Raw genomic sequence first — 14,932 nt, 5'->3', positions numbered from 1 at the left:
TAAACCTCTGAATCAATATGAAATTTCATTGTATTTTACTTCAATTGATTTCACAGGTTAAGGCCAAGCATAGTTTAGAAAATCTGCTGTAATCTGTCCTTTACGTACAGTAATGGCACATCATTTTAAAGATAAAAATTCTGAAATTTTAGAAAAGGATGCTTTTACTGAATTCATTAAAAGTCATATGTGTACTTGGCTGAGTGAGGTTTCATTTAACAAAGGTCAACATTCAAAATGAGCTTTCTGTGACTGCTTCTCCTTAAAGTATTTATCCAAACATAAAGTCTTAATTACTTCACAGAATTCGGGTAGAAAAACCACTCATCTTCCTGAGATTTGCAATGTGGCACCCAAATTGGTTACTAAGTAGACATTTCAAAATAGCTATGTAGAATATGTATGTACATAAAATTTTCAAATATATTATAATTCCCCAGGTTTGTCTTGATGCAATCTACCATGATTCCCCTGTGTAAAAATAGGAAACAAACCTAGAAGTATATGTATTTTTTTCAGTATCCTTTTGTACCAGTGCTGCGTGACTAACTGATGAGGCATTCCTTATACTTTGAGGAAGTTACACTCACTACTTTCATAACTTCTTGGCAATGGTCCAGAATTAGTATATTTCCATAAATTAGCAAGTAAAACCTTTTTCCTTGCTGTATTCTTACTCCTTAAATATTCTTCCTCCCTGAATGCATTTCATTTTTAACTACCTTTTCCTTAATTAATTTTGATGGTTGTGGGGCCTGAACTTTGGGCCTGGGCTCTGTCCATCAGCTCTTCAGCTCAAGGCTAGTGCTCTACCACTTGAGCCACAGGATCACTTTCAGCTTTTTCTGCTTATGTGGTGCTGAGGAATTGAACCCAGGGCATCATGCATACAAGGCAAGCACTCTAACACTGAGCTACCTTCCCAGCCCTCCTCACATTATTTTTATCATGTTTTCCTTATGTTAGACCTCTACAATATTTACTGAAACAATTCGATAGAAAATATAACTGCCGGGAGGCTGGGAAGGGATGTGAAGAGTAAACAAAGGAGGAGGCTGCAATGCTTGATAAGAAATGTACTCATTATCTTGCCAATGTAATTATAACCCCTCTGTACAGTATGTTCACAATAAAAAAAAAAAGAAAAAAAAAGAAAATATAACTGCCATAGTTGTGCTAATTCTTTGGAAGAAGAGAGTAAGCAAATCTTAAGTTTTTCCTGTGAGAGAATAAATAGTATTCAAAACTGAAAGAAGACGGAAGGTTAGAAAAACTTGTGTATAAAATCTTTTGATTTAATACTATATTTGAGAAATGACAAAATTTGTCATAAATGCTATCAGCAAAGCCTCCAGGTTTGGGTTAAACTGCGGCACAGACCATTTAGGCTTAAACTGATCTCACATTGAAAGGGGAAAGTTTTAAATATCTGGAATTGATTTGGACAGAAAAATCTAGCTTACATAATGACTGGCCTGTAGCATTTAAAATCAGTTGCAATTGTCTTTCCTTCCAGTCTGCACTTACACTCTTAGGTCATGTCTCCTTTTCTATCACTCTCTACTGCCTGACTGATTTCCTATAAAACATACCCTTTCAACACTTGTTTGATCTTTGGTTTTAGTTTGTAGGGACCTGGAGGCTTATCCCTTCCTCTTGTCACTTAGTTCTGACTCTAATCTTCACTCTGGAACTAGAAGCTGAGAATAGCTCCCAGGCTTATTTGTCTAAGTAATTTTCCAGTTTGGAAACCTATTCTTCTTTTCCAATAGGACTTTTATTTATCTTTTAACTTTTAGCTAATTTTAGACTTATGGAAATGTTGCAAAAGTAGTAGAGTAAGCCAGGCATTGGTGATTCATGACTGTAATCCTAGCCACTCAGGAGGCTGAGATCTGAGGACTGAGGATTGAAGCCAACCTGGGCAGGAAAGTCCATGAGACTCTTTTCACCAATAAACTATTCAAAACAGCCAGAAGTAGAAAAAAAGAGCTCAAGAAGAGCACCCATGGCCTGGGTTCAAGCCCTATGACAGGCACAAAAAAACAAAAAAGGAAAAAGTAGTTCAGAGTTTCCATTTATTCCTTACCCAGTTACTAATTATTAGCATTTTCTATAACCACAGCATAATTATCAAAACCAGTAAATTAAGACTGGCACAATAATAATACCTAAACACATTTTCCTAACTTTAGTTTTTCGTGTGTGTGTGTGTTTTTTTTTTGGGGGGGGGAGGTCCGGTCGTGGGGCCTGAACTCTGGGCCTGGGTGCTGTCCCTCAGCTCTTCAGCTCAGGGCTAGCACTCTGCCACTTGAGCCACAGCGCCACTTCCGGCTTTTTTCTTTTTGCTTATGTGGTGCTGAGGAGTCGAACCCAGGTCCTCATGCATGCAAGGCAAGCGCTCGACCACTGAGCCACCTTCCCAGCCCCTAACTTTAGTTTTTCTATAATGTTTTTTCCTGCCCAGAATTCTATCCAGAACCTCGTATGACATTTAATTTGTTCTTTGTCTCCTCTTCTCTGTAAAAGATCTTTGGTAGTTAGTTTTCAGAATTCAGATATTTTCAAATATTGATCAGTTAGTTTAAGGTTTGTCTGGTATTTTCTGATGATCTGTGATTTTTTTTTTTTGTGGTAAGACCACCACAAAAATTGTATTAAGTACTTTTAGTGGAATATAGTAGTATATCATGGGGTTATTGATGTTGGCATATCCTATTATGATTGAGGCAGACCTTGTTTACTTGGTTCAAGTTAAGGATTTGTTATGTTTTCATTACTGTGAAGTTGCTATCACTCTTTTTGTATTTAAAAAGGTACCAGTGGCTCATACCTACAGTTTAAGCTATTTAGTAGACTGAAATCAGAAGGATCATGGTTTGAGGCCTGCTTGGGCAAACGTTGTGAGGCTCCTTCTCAACCAATAGTTAGGAGTAATGGTATACATCTGTCATCCTAGTTATGTATGAGGCTGAGTTTCTCTTCTAAGGTGTGTGTGTGTGTGTGTGTGTGTGTGTGTGTGTGTGTGTGTGTGTGTGTGTGTGTGTGTGTGTGTGTGTGTGTGTGTGTGTGTGTGTGTGTGTGTGTGTGTGTGTGTGTGTGTGTGTGTGTGTGTGTGTGTATATATACTATATAATTGTCCTTCCTCTCTCACTTCTTCTCTTCTTCCTTTTCTCCTCCTCCTCTTTCTCTCTCCTCTCTCTCCTCTTTCTTCTCCCCTCCCTCTCTTGCAGACTATATTACTCTCTTACCAACAAAACAAACAAAAACTAAAACCACTGGTTTGAAAAGCTCATTTAAAAGTTAGTGTCTTCTTGCTGTTTTGTTTCGACTTCTATAGCACAACTTAGATAACTGAACTACAAAATGTGGTATAATTCCTCTTTCTCTCCCTTCCCTCCCTCCCCATAAATGCTAAGGGCAAAATTAAACACGTCCTATCTTCAGGTGCAAATAGTTTTATATTTTGCTTATAATGGAAATAATTATAAAATTAAACTGTATTTCTAAACTAAGTGCAAAATCAATAATTTCCTACATTTAGAATATTTTAAAACTTCTGAATAATGACACAGACATAAATTTTAACCAAAGGATGTTTTTGTGCAATATTTAATATAAAAAAGAAAAAAATCTAATCTCTATAGTTTGCTTAAGAGATTATATCATCACCACTCCTTAAGTGGGATAAAGGGTCACATATAATATTTAATAACATTAACATTCTAATAATTATATAATTGTAACAATATAACTATTAAGTTACTATTCAATATAATTAAATGTAAGTATTAATGTTAATACTTATAATACTCAGTGTTTTTCAAATACAGAAAGTATCTTGGGATTCTCTTGATGAGAGAAGGACTAAGATGTAGGGAGACTTAACTGATTGTCTTAGCACTTATTACCATCTGATACATTATATATTAATTTGTTTATTGATCTCCTACCATGAGAACATAGGCTACATAACGCAGAGATTCTTATTTTATCTCCAGCTCTGGATTATCAGAGCTTTAATACATTCTAAGTAAATAACTGAAAGTGATGCTGGACAATTAACAAAGTAGTTGGAAGAAATATGTGCTTCTGACTCTTAGTAGACTAGATATCTCTGAAGAAAGTAGAACTTGACAATATTACAAATGATTTGTAACACAAGATAAGCAAAGAAATTAGAAACAACAGATACTGAGGAAGATTAAGGAGAGGAAGAATGATGAAAACTGAGTTTCTATGAAGTTTATAAAAGAGAAGTTAGATCCGACCCCTCTGTACAGTATGTTCACAAATAAAATAAAATTAAATTAAAAAAAAAAAGAAATGTACTCATTACCTTGCTCATGTAATTGTGACCCCTCTGCACAGTATTTTCACAATAAAAAACTTATTAATATAAAAAAAAAAAAGAGAAGTTAGATCCGCAGATCTCCATCTCCCAGTCTGCCTGCCTAGCCAACTGGCCACTTCCCAACACCCACTGGAAAAAGAATTATATTTACTAGAAAAACCAAATAAGAAAAACTATATTTGAGGATTTAATTTTGAAATAAAAAATTAATTAGGGACAGCAAACACAGGAAGGCAGGGAACCAGTATAAGGTTGAAAATATGGGTCTTCAATAAAAGTCAGCAAATGAATGTTGAAATCCAGGTCTTTCCTGCCCAATTTCAGAATGCTGGCATCTAGCCTATATATTCTCTAAGCAAGAGAGTAGAGAATTCTTTGTTAGAGGATGTGAACAGTACTTATGGACATTGACTTCTGGGTATTTTAAATAATGGAAGGGTCATCTTACTGAATTAAACATACATAAGCTTTGTATCGGTTTTTTAAGGTCTAGCCATTAAGGGAATGCGAATATATGCTTAAAACAAGAACAAGATGCTACAGAAAGGGGAAAACTTCAGAAGAAGAGCTATTGGAAATTAAAGTTATGATAATCAACACAAAATACTTTGTAAAATGGTAAGATAATGTTTAAGCAATCTATCAAAGCTAGGTAAAAAAATAAATCCTCAAACTAAGAGTAAAATTACAGGAAATGAGGGAGAAAAATTAAGAAAACTATAGAGCACAAGTACAGGAAATCTAACATTTGATTAAATAGAAGTTGCAGAAACAGAGAAAGGAAACCATTAATAAATAATACAGCAGCATTTTATAGAACTGAAGAATATATCCAGGATTTGTTTTGTACTAACATAATAAATGAAACAAAAAAGACCTAAGAGTAATGGTGATTAAAAGAAGATCCTAAAAACTTCTATAGAGAAAAGGGTATATATAAAGAATTTTTAGTAAGAACAGTATGACAATTTTTTTTTCAGTATGACAATTTTTAATAACAACATTAGAAGCTCAAGACAATGAAGCAATGCCTTCAGAATTCTGATGGAAGACAACTTTTAGCCTAGAATGATAAATTATGTAAACCGTATAATATGAATATAGCATTGAGATACATTTAGAAATCTTCGGCCTCATAAAAACATATGTATCTTTCTTAGGAAGCTACTAGAAGATGTGTTCTACCAATGGGATAAAATGACAGAATCAGGAACAAAGATGACACGGGGTATGAATTTTCACTATAAGCAAATGATAAGCCTTAAGAGTATCCAGAAAAGCAAATCGTTTAAATAGGGATACAGGTGGACCCACTGCAACAATGAGATGTACGAGTTGTTATGTTGAAAACAAACTTTACAACTTTGGTGTGGGGTGGGGAGAGGGGGTGGGGAGAATTAGGTGGGGGGGGCAGGGGGAGGATGGGAAGGGATGGGAAGGGGAAACAAAGAAGGAGGCTACAATGCTTAATAAGAAATGTACTCATTATCTTGTCCATGTAATTGTAACCCCTCTGTACAGTATTTTCACAATAAAAAAAGAAAATAAACTTTAAATAAAGAGAAGAATAATAAGCCAATATTTTGGATTATGATGTAAATTTTTCCCTTTGAAACTGATTCTTTAATATATATTTTTTACAAAAAAAAAAAAGTATCCAGAGCACAAGTTAAGCATCATGGAAGGTTCTAGAGTGGAAATCTCTAGGGGGAAAAATGTAAATGAAAAGTGGCACCAATGAAAAGCATTTTATAAAACTATACAAATGGTTAGAAATGACTTAGTCAAAAGCTTGAAGGAAAATGAGTGAATTTTTAAATGAGATATTTCATAAATCTGAGGAAAAACAAAATGTTCAAAAAGGAAATATTTTCCCTTGTTCCAGAGGGAGTGAAACATAATTGCGTGGCAGCTAATAGGGATTAAATAAAGGCTCCTGATATATATGTATCGAGGTAATGGTAGAGGAAAATTAAAAAGATTAACTGTTATCAACTATATTAATCAGAGATAATGTACAAATGGATGAGAAAAGTTACAGCAACATATTAATATTATTTAGAAAAATGGACATAAAATCAGAGAAGCTATTCTGAGAAAGGGGTATCTGTTCTGTGGAAAAAAATGAATGTGCATGTTAGTTTGAGAAAAATATAAATTTCAAATTCAATCAAACATAAAAATATCATGAAAAGCTAGAAATGACAATTAAAACTTTTTTGGAGACAGTCTTGTTACATATTCTAGTCTTTCAGCTTTTGATCCTCATACTTCAGTCCCTTGAGTGTTGGTATTACAGGTATATACCAACATGCCTGGCTTAAAAAAAACAACTATTGATTATTTGTATTGTGATCTTCGATAAATCATGTAGTTCTTTTTTTTTTTTTTTTTTTTGCTAGGTTATAGGCCTTGAACCCAGGGCCTGGGTGCTATCTGTAATCTCTTTTGTTCAAGGCTAAAGCTCTACTACTTTGAGCCACAGCTCCACTACTGATTTTTAGTTAATTGGAGGTAAGAGTTTCATGAGAATTTTTCTGCCCGGGCTGGCTTTGAACTGTGGTCTTCAGATCTCAGCCTCGTGAGTAGCAAGGATTACAGGTGTGAGCCACTGGTACCCTGCAACCATATAGTTCTTTGAGTCTCAATTTCTTTACCTGTTCATGGGAGTATTTTATTTCTAAGTATTTCCAATTCTAACATTCTTATTCCATCATAGTAACAGCAGAAGAGAAAAAGAGAAATTTTTCTTTATGCTGTCATGGATACATGCTTTTTGTTCAATTTTGCCCAAGGGTCTTGGTATTTGACTTGGTGTTAAAATGTAACTAGCATGTCCCCAATTTGGAAATCCTATTGTACCTGTGAGGCTAGTCTTCGCATTGCCTCTTCTTGCCGCCTGCGCATTTCTGGAGTACCTGGGCAGCTTCCACTGGTGATAGATGAGTGGGCTGAAGGTGGCTGTGTCAGTGGCAGCTCTCTGTTGGCATCCACGTCTGGATTAAAAAGAAAATATGTTTGCATCAGATAATCGTAATTCTGAACTAAAAAAGAGTAGATTTCATTTGTATGATGTAGCAACTCCAATTCTAGTTCTATACTCAAGGGAATATATATTTTATGACCACATAAAATCTTGAACAACAATGTTCATAGAAGCATAATTTATAATAGCAGAAAATGACAACAACTCAAAAGTCTATCAACTAATGACTGATAAATGTGACATCTCTGTACAATGAACTACTACTTCACAATAAAAAAAAATGAGGTATCTATCTCTATATGTAACTTAGATGACCCATGAACATATTACCTATTGTTAAACAAAGTCACAAAGATCCACATAGTATATGATGCTATATATAAGATAGGGAAATTCATAGAAACAGAAAAATAAATAAGGCCTTCCTCAGACAGAAGCTACAAGGTTAGAGAAAATGGAGATCTATGTTAGGAGGCATGGATTTCTTTTAGTGGCATGAAAGTGTTTTAAAATTACATTATAGTGATTGTTATATAATCTTGTGAATATACTAAAAATCCTAATTGAGCACTTTGTTATTTCAGTTTAGCTTACATATTTTTTGAGATAGGATCTTATTATATTGTCTGGGTAGACATTGAATTCTCAATTCTGTTCTACCTCCTGAGTGCTGAGATTACAAAATATATACCATCATACTGGATCTGAACTGAGTACTTAAAATGGGTGAATTGTAAGGGGTGTAAATTACAGTTCCATATGACTTTTTTAGAAACTTAAATTCAGTTGTCCTCTTATACATTTCTACTACTAGAAATTATAGGCTGCATTCATGAATAAGATCATACTTTAAAAAAGATCTGAGATTGTTATTTGGTGGCCAATGGCTATTGAAAAGGAGGAATAGGGGAAAACAGTCCATATTTAACTTTGTACCAGTAAGAGTTGCTATATAACTGATGAAGTAGATTCTTTGGTCACTGAATAGAGTTCTGAATAGCTGCAGAGGGTGAATACAATAGAAAAAGTCTAAATGAATTTGTGACATTTGTGTTGAAGTAAAGTTTAGTGATTGTTACTGTATTACTTCTGCTATTCACTCTCTTCCTGACTCCATTTCCTTTTATCTACAATTTTATTTTGTGGGTAACTACTGTCCACATACTCTGCCTTCTAGGTCTTCCCTTTTGAGATTGCCCTCCTTTTTGTTGGATATCTTGTTTGGTATTTGGAGAACAATAGAGATAAAAGTTAATAGGAAGTAATCAGTATGCACAGCAAAGTGGCAACTCTTGAAAAGAGCAGAACTGGGATTACTTAACTTGGCAGCTGTTCAGGGACTTGGTAGCACTTAAGAATGGTCAGATCTAGTAATTACACTAGGACTTTTAGCGATAGGAAATCATAGACTTGTATTAAGCAAAGCCTCCCTAACTATTGCATGGAGTATACCTGTAGTGAATGCAATTATGTTTGAATTATGCAATAAGTCTATTTTCACAAAATGTTTTTGTTCTTTGTGTGTCTTGGTGAGAGGGGGTGCTGTGGCAAAAAAATGATGGAGGAGTCAGAGATAGGAGAGCAGGCAGAAAATAGGATGACAGGATAGTGTCTGTCTTGACAGCTTTTCTGTACTTTCCAAGGGAAATGACAAGGAGGGGGCAGACTGAGAGGCTGGCTGTAGAGGAATGAAGCACTGCAGGCTAAATTGCTCACATCTTTTGCAGCAGCACTGCTAAGTGAAGAGGAGGCGAAAGAACGAACAACAGATGATGTAGAGAGAGAAGTCAAAAGAACTTTCCATGTATTATTATTACCACAATGACATCACTGGTATCATTGATGAAGGATTAAGAAATCCAGCAAAGTTCCAAATAAACCTTCCCAGTTTAATGTAACTTATTCATTAATTTTAAAAAGTGTGCTGTTTCAAATAACATTTTCAGTGTCAGCTCTTATAGTAGCAGATTTAAGCTGAAAAACAGCTTGCATTCTATCAGTCACTTATTCTTGACTCTTCTTTAAGAACTATTAAGATGGTAGTGGCAGACTAGTTTGAACATAAATAGATTACAACAAAGATTATTTTGTATAAGGCAATACTGGTTCGATGTAATTCTTATAGATACACATTATCTTTTTTGATTTCTTTTCAAGTTTTAAAAGATAGTTAACTATGAAGTCAAATTTATAAACTCAACAATGAAATGAGGACTATCCTACTGTTTCCAGAGATACTCAGTAGAGAGAAGGCAATGGATATTTAAAAACAATTTAATGAACTACTTTTAAAGAATCTTTACTTGGGTATAACACAGTCTTTTTTTCTATAACTTTTTCTTGTCTAGGTTTATGAGGATAGGGGTGTCATTAGGTACTTTTGCTTTCTAAGAAAACAGCTCTCACCCTTGAGATTTATTTTCTGTCATGCATGATTCTACCATTGTTAATAGCAATACTGATATATGAAGGATCAGACAGCATATTAACTATCTGGGCTTTCCTTCCTGTACACTCAAATGACTCATCTCTTAGGGTGATAGACATTTAAGTACCCAAAGAAAAATACTGAAGTATGATTGGAAATTTTTTTTGTCCAACCTTTTAGACATGTTCTTAGAATCAAAATTTTAGTAAGAAGCGATTTATTTTATTTTTGAGGTATTAAGGAATGAACTCAAGGCTTTGTTCATGATAAGCAAGCTCTCTACCATTGAGATACAACATCTATAGCTCTAGAAGCAATTTTAAGGACAGACTAGTCGTATTTCTTAATTTTTCAGATAAGAAAATTGAAATATAAAAAAATTATAGGAAATTTCTTAAGTCTGTAAAGTACTATATATTCATTTTGAGTGCTGGGGCACATATACTGAATTCTTGACTATGTCGATCTAGTTTAGAAGTATTTTATTTACTAGATATACTATTCCTCCTAAGAATTAACTCATACATATCCTGGCTATGAGAGTATTTTGATTCAACTAGTTTTATTCTTAGACATTAACTTTTCTTCTATATGTGAGCCATTCCTAAGTTTATCAGACATAATTTACCTACTTGATAGAAAGCTATTAATTTCAATAGGAACAAGATGTTTGGAGAGTATTCAGTTAAGTTGCTGTTAAGTTTCTAGACCTTGTGACTACTATAATCTCACATAATAATTTTAAGTGTGTGATAGGCCAGATTACTAATTTGGACTATTAGAGCAAAATCTTCCTTTTTTGTTCTATGATTATGAACAAAAACCAGGTAGACTGGTTTCCTAGATATAATGAATATAATAAGAACATTTATACATTTTCATTTATTGTCTTTACTTGACTGAATTTCATCAACAAGAAGAGACAGCATAGAAAGATGGATGAAAGCCTGGTTTCTCAAGTTAGATTGCTCAGTTTTGCCATTTTGGCTGTAAAACCTGGAAGTGCCTACTTACTAGCCTCTTTAAGCCTCAGATTACTTACATTTTAAATGAAGGCAAAACAAAGCACCTCACTGAGTTGATAATGATTGTATGAGTTAATATTTTTAAAGCACTTAAATAAAACTGACATATAGTAGGCACGTATGAGTATTTTGCCTTTTTTTTTTTTTTGGGGTCCGGTTGTGGGGCCTGAACTCTGGGCCTGGATGCTGTCCCTCAGCTCTTCAGCTCAAGGCTAGCGCTCTACCACTTGCGCCACAGCGCCACTTCTGGCTTTTTTCTTTTTGCTTATGTGGTGCTGAGGAATAGAACCCAGGCCTCAGGCATGCAAGGCAAGCGCTCTACCACTGAGCCACCTTCCCAGCCCCATGCATGAGTATTTTGAAAAGAAATAATCAAGATCCTGGTGATGATCGTTAAGTGATCAAAGAAGCCTCAACATACATGAGAACTCTTGTAACTTTTCACAAAGAAGCAGGAGAATACTTCAGGGACACAATAAAGTTCACATACAAACTACAACACTGACATCAACAGCAAAAAAATGAAGGCTGGGAAGAAATGGCATAGGCTGAACAAAATTTGGCAAGGATAGATATAAATGGCTCTACAGGTAATTGCTGAAGTCACTATCCAAAGAGCAGACTAGTCATACAACTCTTAGGAACCACAAATCTGTTTCAGGTGGAAGACTTTCTTCAGTTTCACTTAAGGTAACTTTGATATATTGGTTAGATATACTCAGATTACATTCTTGCCTGCCAAAGAAGCAGGAAGTTCTTTAAAAGGAATACTTACGTTTGGGAGAGGCATGTGGGCTGTCTGAGGCAATCTGTCTCATCCGTGTACCATGGCAGCTGAGTGCCACCAGTCTGGAAATGATGGCAGTTTTGCCAAACCCAATGTTTCCCACAATCACCACTCCCTGGTTTACACTGTCATTTGAACTTTGAAGCTGAGCATCTATTTCGTGGAAAACCCAATCCCGGCCGACAAACACGGACTCTGTAGTGATGCTGGGCACTTCAAAGAGCAGAGGCTTCAGGGAAATATCTGGAGGCCTATAAGGTGCAAAGCGAACTGAAAGGAAAAAATAAGACAGGAAGTTAGATGAAACTTTCAACAAGTGGAAGGTAGGGGAAAGAGAGTAAGAGAAAACAGTTTAGAAGACTATGAGGGTTCCAGAGTGAGGGGTCTATAACCCTCTTTCTATATCTTTTAATGGTGGATTATGGCAAGATACAAGAGTAGAGTTTCTGAGCATGAGGCTAGGCTACTGTGGGGTTTAAGACAGATCTCTTTACCAAACAGTAAGGACAGATTTCAATATTGAACAACAAATATAGTTGTACCTGTACCTTGCTGTTGGAAGCAATGTACAGTAAACAAACATAAAAACATCAATAAAAACAGTAATTCTTTTACATTTAAGTTTATCATGTTGTTATGGTTTTTAATTTAATAATTATATTATTTGGGAAAGCCAGTCCCTAAAAGCTCTGATAGGTTAGGAAGTCTTTTATTTTTTTTGGTCATGGGGCCTGAACTCTGTGCCTGGGTGCTGTCCCTGAGCTCTTCAGCTCAAGGCTAGCACTCTACCACATGAGCGACAGCACCACTTCCAGCTTTTTCTGCTTATGTGGTGCAGGGCCTCATGCATGTGAGGCAAGCACTCTACCACTGAGCCACCTTCCCAGCCCCAGGTTAGGAAGTCTTAAACATATTAAGTAGTTAAAGAAATATAAGCCAAGCTTTTGCTAATGTCATAGTATCTGGACTGATAGCATTCATGCCGATTTTAAAATAGGGTGCTTTTTATGGGGTTTATATCTACATCTTGGGGATAGATTCCTGTGACTTTTCTCAAGAGATTTTCCCCTTCTGTGCTTCTATAATTATGGGATGTGCTAGAGGCCAATCAGGAGCTATAATTTCAACGGCGTAACAGATGTGAGTTAATTTCAAAGATCAAACTTCTAATTATATTGATGGTAAAAGGAAATCTTGCTTGACTATCTTTATTTGAGTTGCGTATCTAGTAACTGTTCTAAGAGAGATTATTTTTTCTTTCTAGAACAAGCCATATCATTTCTGTATTACCAAACAGCATAATTCCTTGACACATGACATAGGTACTCAATAAATGCTTAAGAGTTAGAGAAAAGGAATCATACCCTCACCCTATTTTATATTTTGGAAAAAGAAAGACCAGGAGTGGGAAAAAGGTGGAACAAAAGAATGAAAATTTTAAAAAGGGGAAATGAGATCTATTATACTACTTGCATTATTCTTGAACATACTTAAAGCATTATTTACATCATAAAATGGGATTACAAAGAGGTAGCCTACTTGAGAAAACATAGATACACACATATATACTCCTATTTATAAGTGCCTTGAAGTCATTAGAATGATAACTTCACATTTGAAAAAGCAGTACCAATAATTAAAACTGTAAGACTAAATTCTGACAACAGAAACAGATATTTCCTATCTTAATTTTAAAATGCCTTCAACTTCTCACTAAAGTGTGTGTGTGTGGTGCAGCACTTTGGAGACACCACTACATGGTCTCTTACAATTTTTTGATTTATATCTGTTTAGAGAACTGAGTCTGAAAATCCTTAAGTGGGGGGATTTGTGTAGAGAACCTTTGTGTTGCATATGCAAGTTTTGGGTTCAGAGCCTAGAACTGCAAAAAAACAAAAACCAACAAAAATAATAACTATAGAGATTTAATGGAAATATTAGGATCTAATATCCTTTATATTTATTTTTAATTAAATTATTATTTAGTTGGTTGTAAGGCTTGAACTTGGTTGGGTCCTGGGTGCTGGCCCCGAGCTCCTTTTGCTTAAGGTTGGTGCTCTACTTACTTGGAGCCACAGTGCCACTGGTTTTCTAGTAATTTATTAGAGATAAGAGTCTCACAGACTTTCTGCCTGGGCTAGCTTTGAGCCATGATCCTCAGATCTCAGACTCTGAGTAGCTAGGATTACTGGCTTGGGGCATCATCACCCAGATTACATAATATGCTTTAATAATCCAAAACAAGTACTATTGTATTTCATTTTCCTCAGAAATACATCAAATAACTTGAAAATAATAATTTTTTTTGGGGGGTCCGGTCATGGGCCTGAACTCTAGGCCTGGGTGCTGTCCCTTAGCTCTTCAGCTCAAGGCTAGCGCTCTACCACTTGAGCCACAGCGCCACTTCCGGCTTTTTTTTCTGCTTATGTGGTGCTGAGGAATCGAACCCAGGGCCTCTTGCATGCAAGGCAAGTGCTCTACCACTGGGCCACCTTCCCAGTCCCCAAAATAATAATTCTTAGCATTGCATTAAAAACCCAGATATTACATAAAATATAGAAAGTAAATATTTACAAATATTTATCTTAGAAATAACCAAAGAAATACAATCTGAAGAAAATACACCATTAAAGAAGTGTTTTTTGTTGGTTGTGGGGGTTGAACACAGGGCCCCGCATTATCCCTGAACTTTTTCACTCAAGGCTAGTGCTCTATCACTTGAGCCAGAGTACCACTTTTGGCTTTTTTTGAGTACTTTATTAGAGAAAAGAGTCTCATGGACTTTCCTGCCCGGGCTGACTTTGAACCGAGATCCTCAGATCTTAGCCTCCTGAGTAGCTGGGATTATAGGCGGGAGCCACTGGCACTTACCTTTTTTTTTTTTTCCTCTGTAACATTCAAAATCATCTTTTGGAAAATTTTTTTTTCAGTTGTTACTGGGAACATAATTATCCAACTTTTAGAGAAGTAAGTTGTGGGATAGTAATAATTTAACAAATAACACTTTGACCTTAAACTCCTATTTCTGGGAATTCATTCTAAGGAAATGATTTCACACACACACACACACACACACACATTCTTTGAACATATATCCCGTTAACAAGAATGATTTAGTACCCTATAGTAAGTATATCTACAAAAGACTATGCACTGAAATATAACTATTTTTACAAAATCATAGAAATAGTTGATATAAAATTAGTAAAATAGTAGAGTAGAAAACCATACTATATATGTACATATATATTATGATTACAACAAAACATGTGCTTTGGAAGGAAATGGGCAACAATCAAGTTCATGATGAGATGACATGATCAATGATAGCTTTAATAATTTTCTAAAAATT

General features: G+C 35.3%; 1 protein-coding gene across 6 annotated transcripts in view; it reads right to left on the bottom strand.

Annotated features, from left to right (window-relative positions):
* Positions 1-14,932, bottom strand: part of Tanc2 (tetratricopeptide repeat, ankyrin repeat and coiled-coil containing 2) — a 280,297-nt gene that overhangs the window by 86,918 nt on the left and 178,447 nt on the right. For all 6 annotated transcript variants that reach the window (XM_042673733.1, XM_042673734.1, XM_042673735.1 and 3 more), the window contains 2 exons: positions 11,569-11,850; positions 7,217-7,350 (listed from right to left, as the gene is read on the bottom strand). In XM_042673733.1, the coding sequence (XP_042529667.1) occupies positions 7,217-7,350; positions 11,569-11,850 (416 nt within the window). The remainder of the gene's footprint in view (positions 1-7,216; positions 7,351-11,568; positions 11,851-14,932) is intronic.

This window comes from Dipodomys spectabilis, unplaced genomic scaffold (genome assembly GCF_019054845.1).
Source record: "Dipodomys spectabilis isolate Male_0828 unplaced genomic scaffold, ASM1905484v1 ptg000018l, whole genome shotgun sequence".
In the NCBI taxonomy this organism is placed as follows: domain Eukaryota; kingdom Metazoa; phylum Chordata; class Mammalia; order Rodentia; family Heteromyidae; genus Dipodomys; species Dipodomys spectabilis.
Note: the sequence above shows the minus strand (reverse complement) of the source record. Positions and strands in the feature narration are given on the sequence as shown.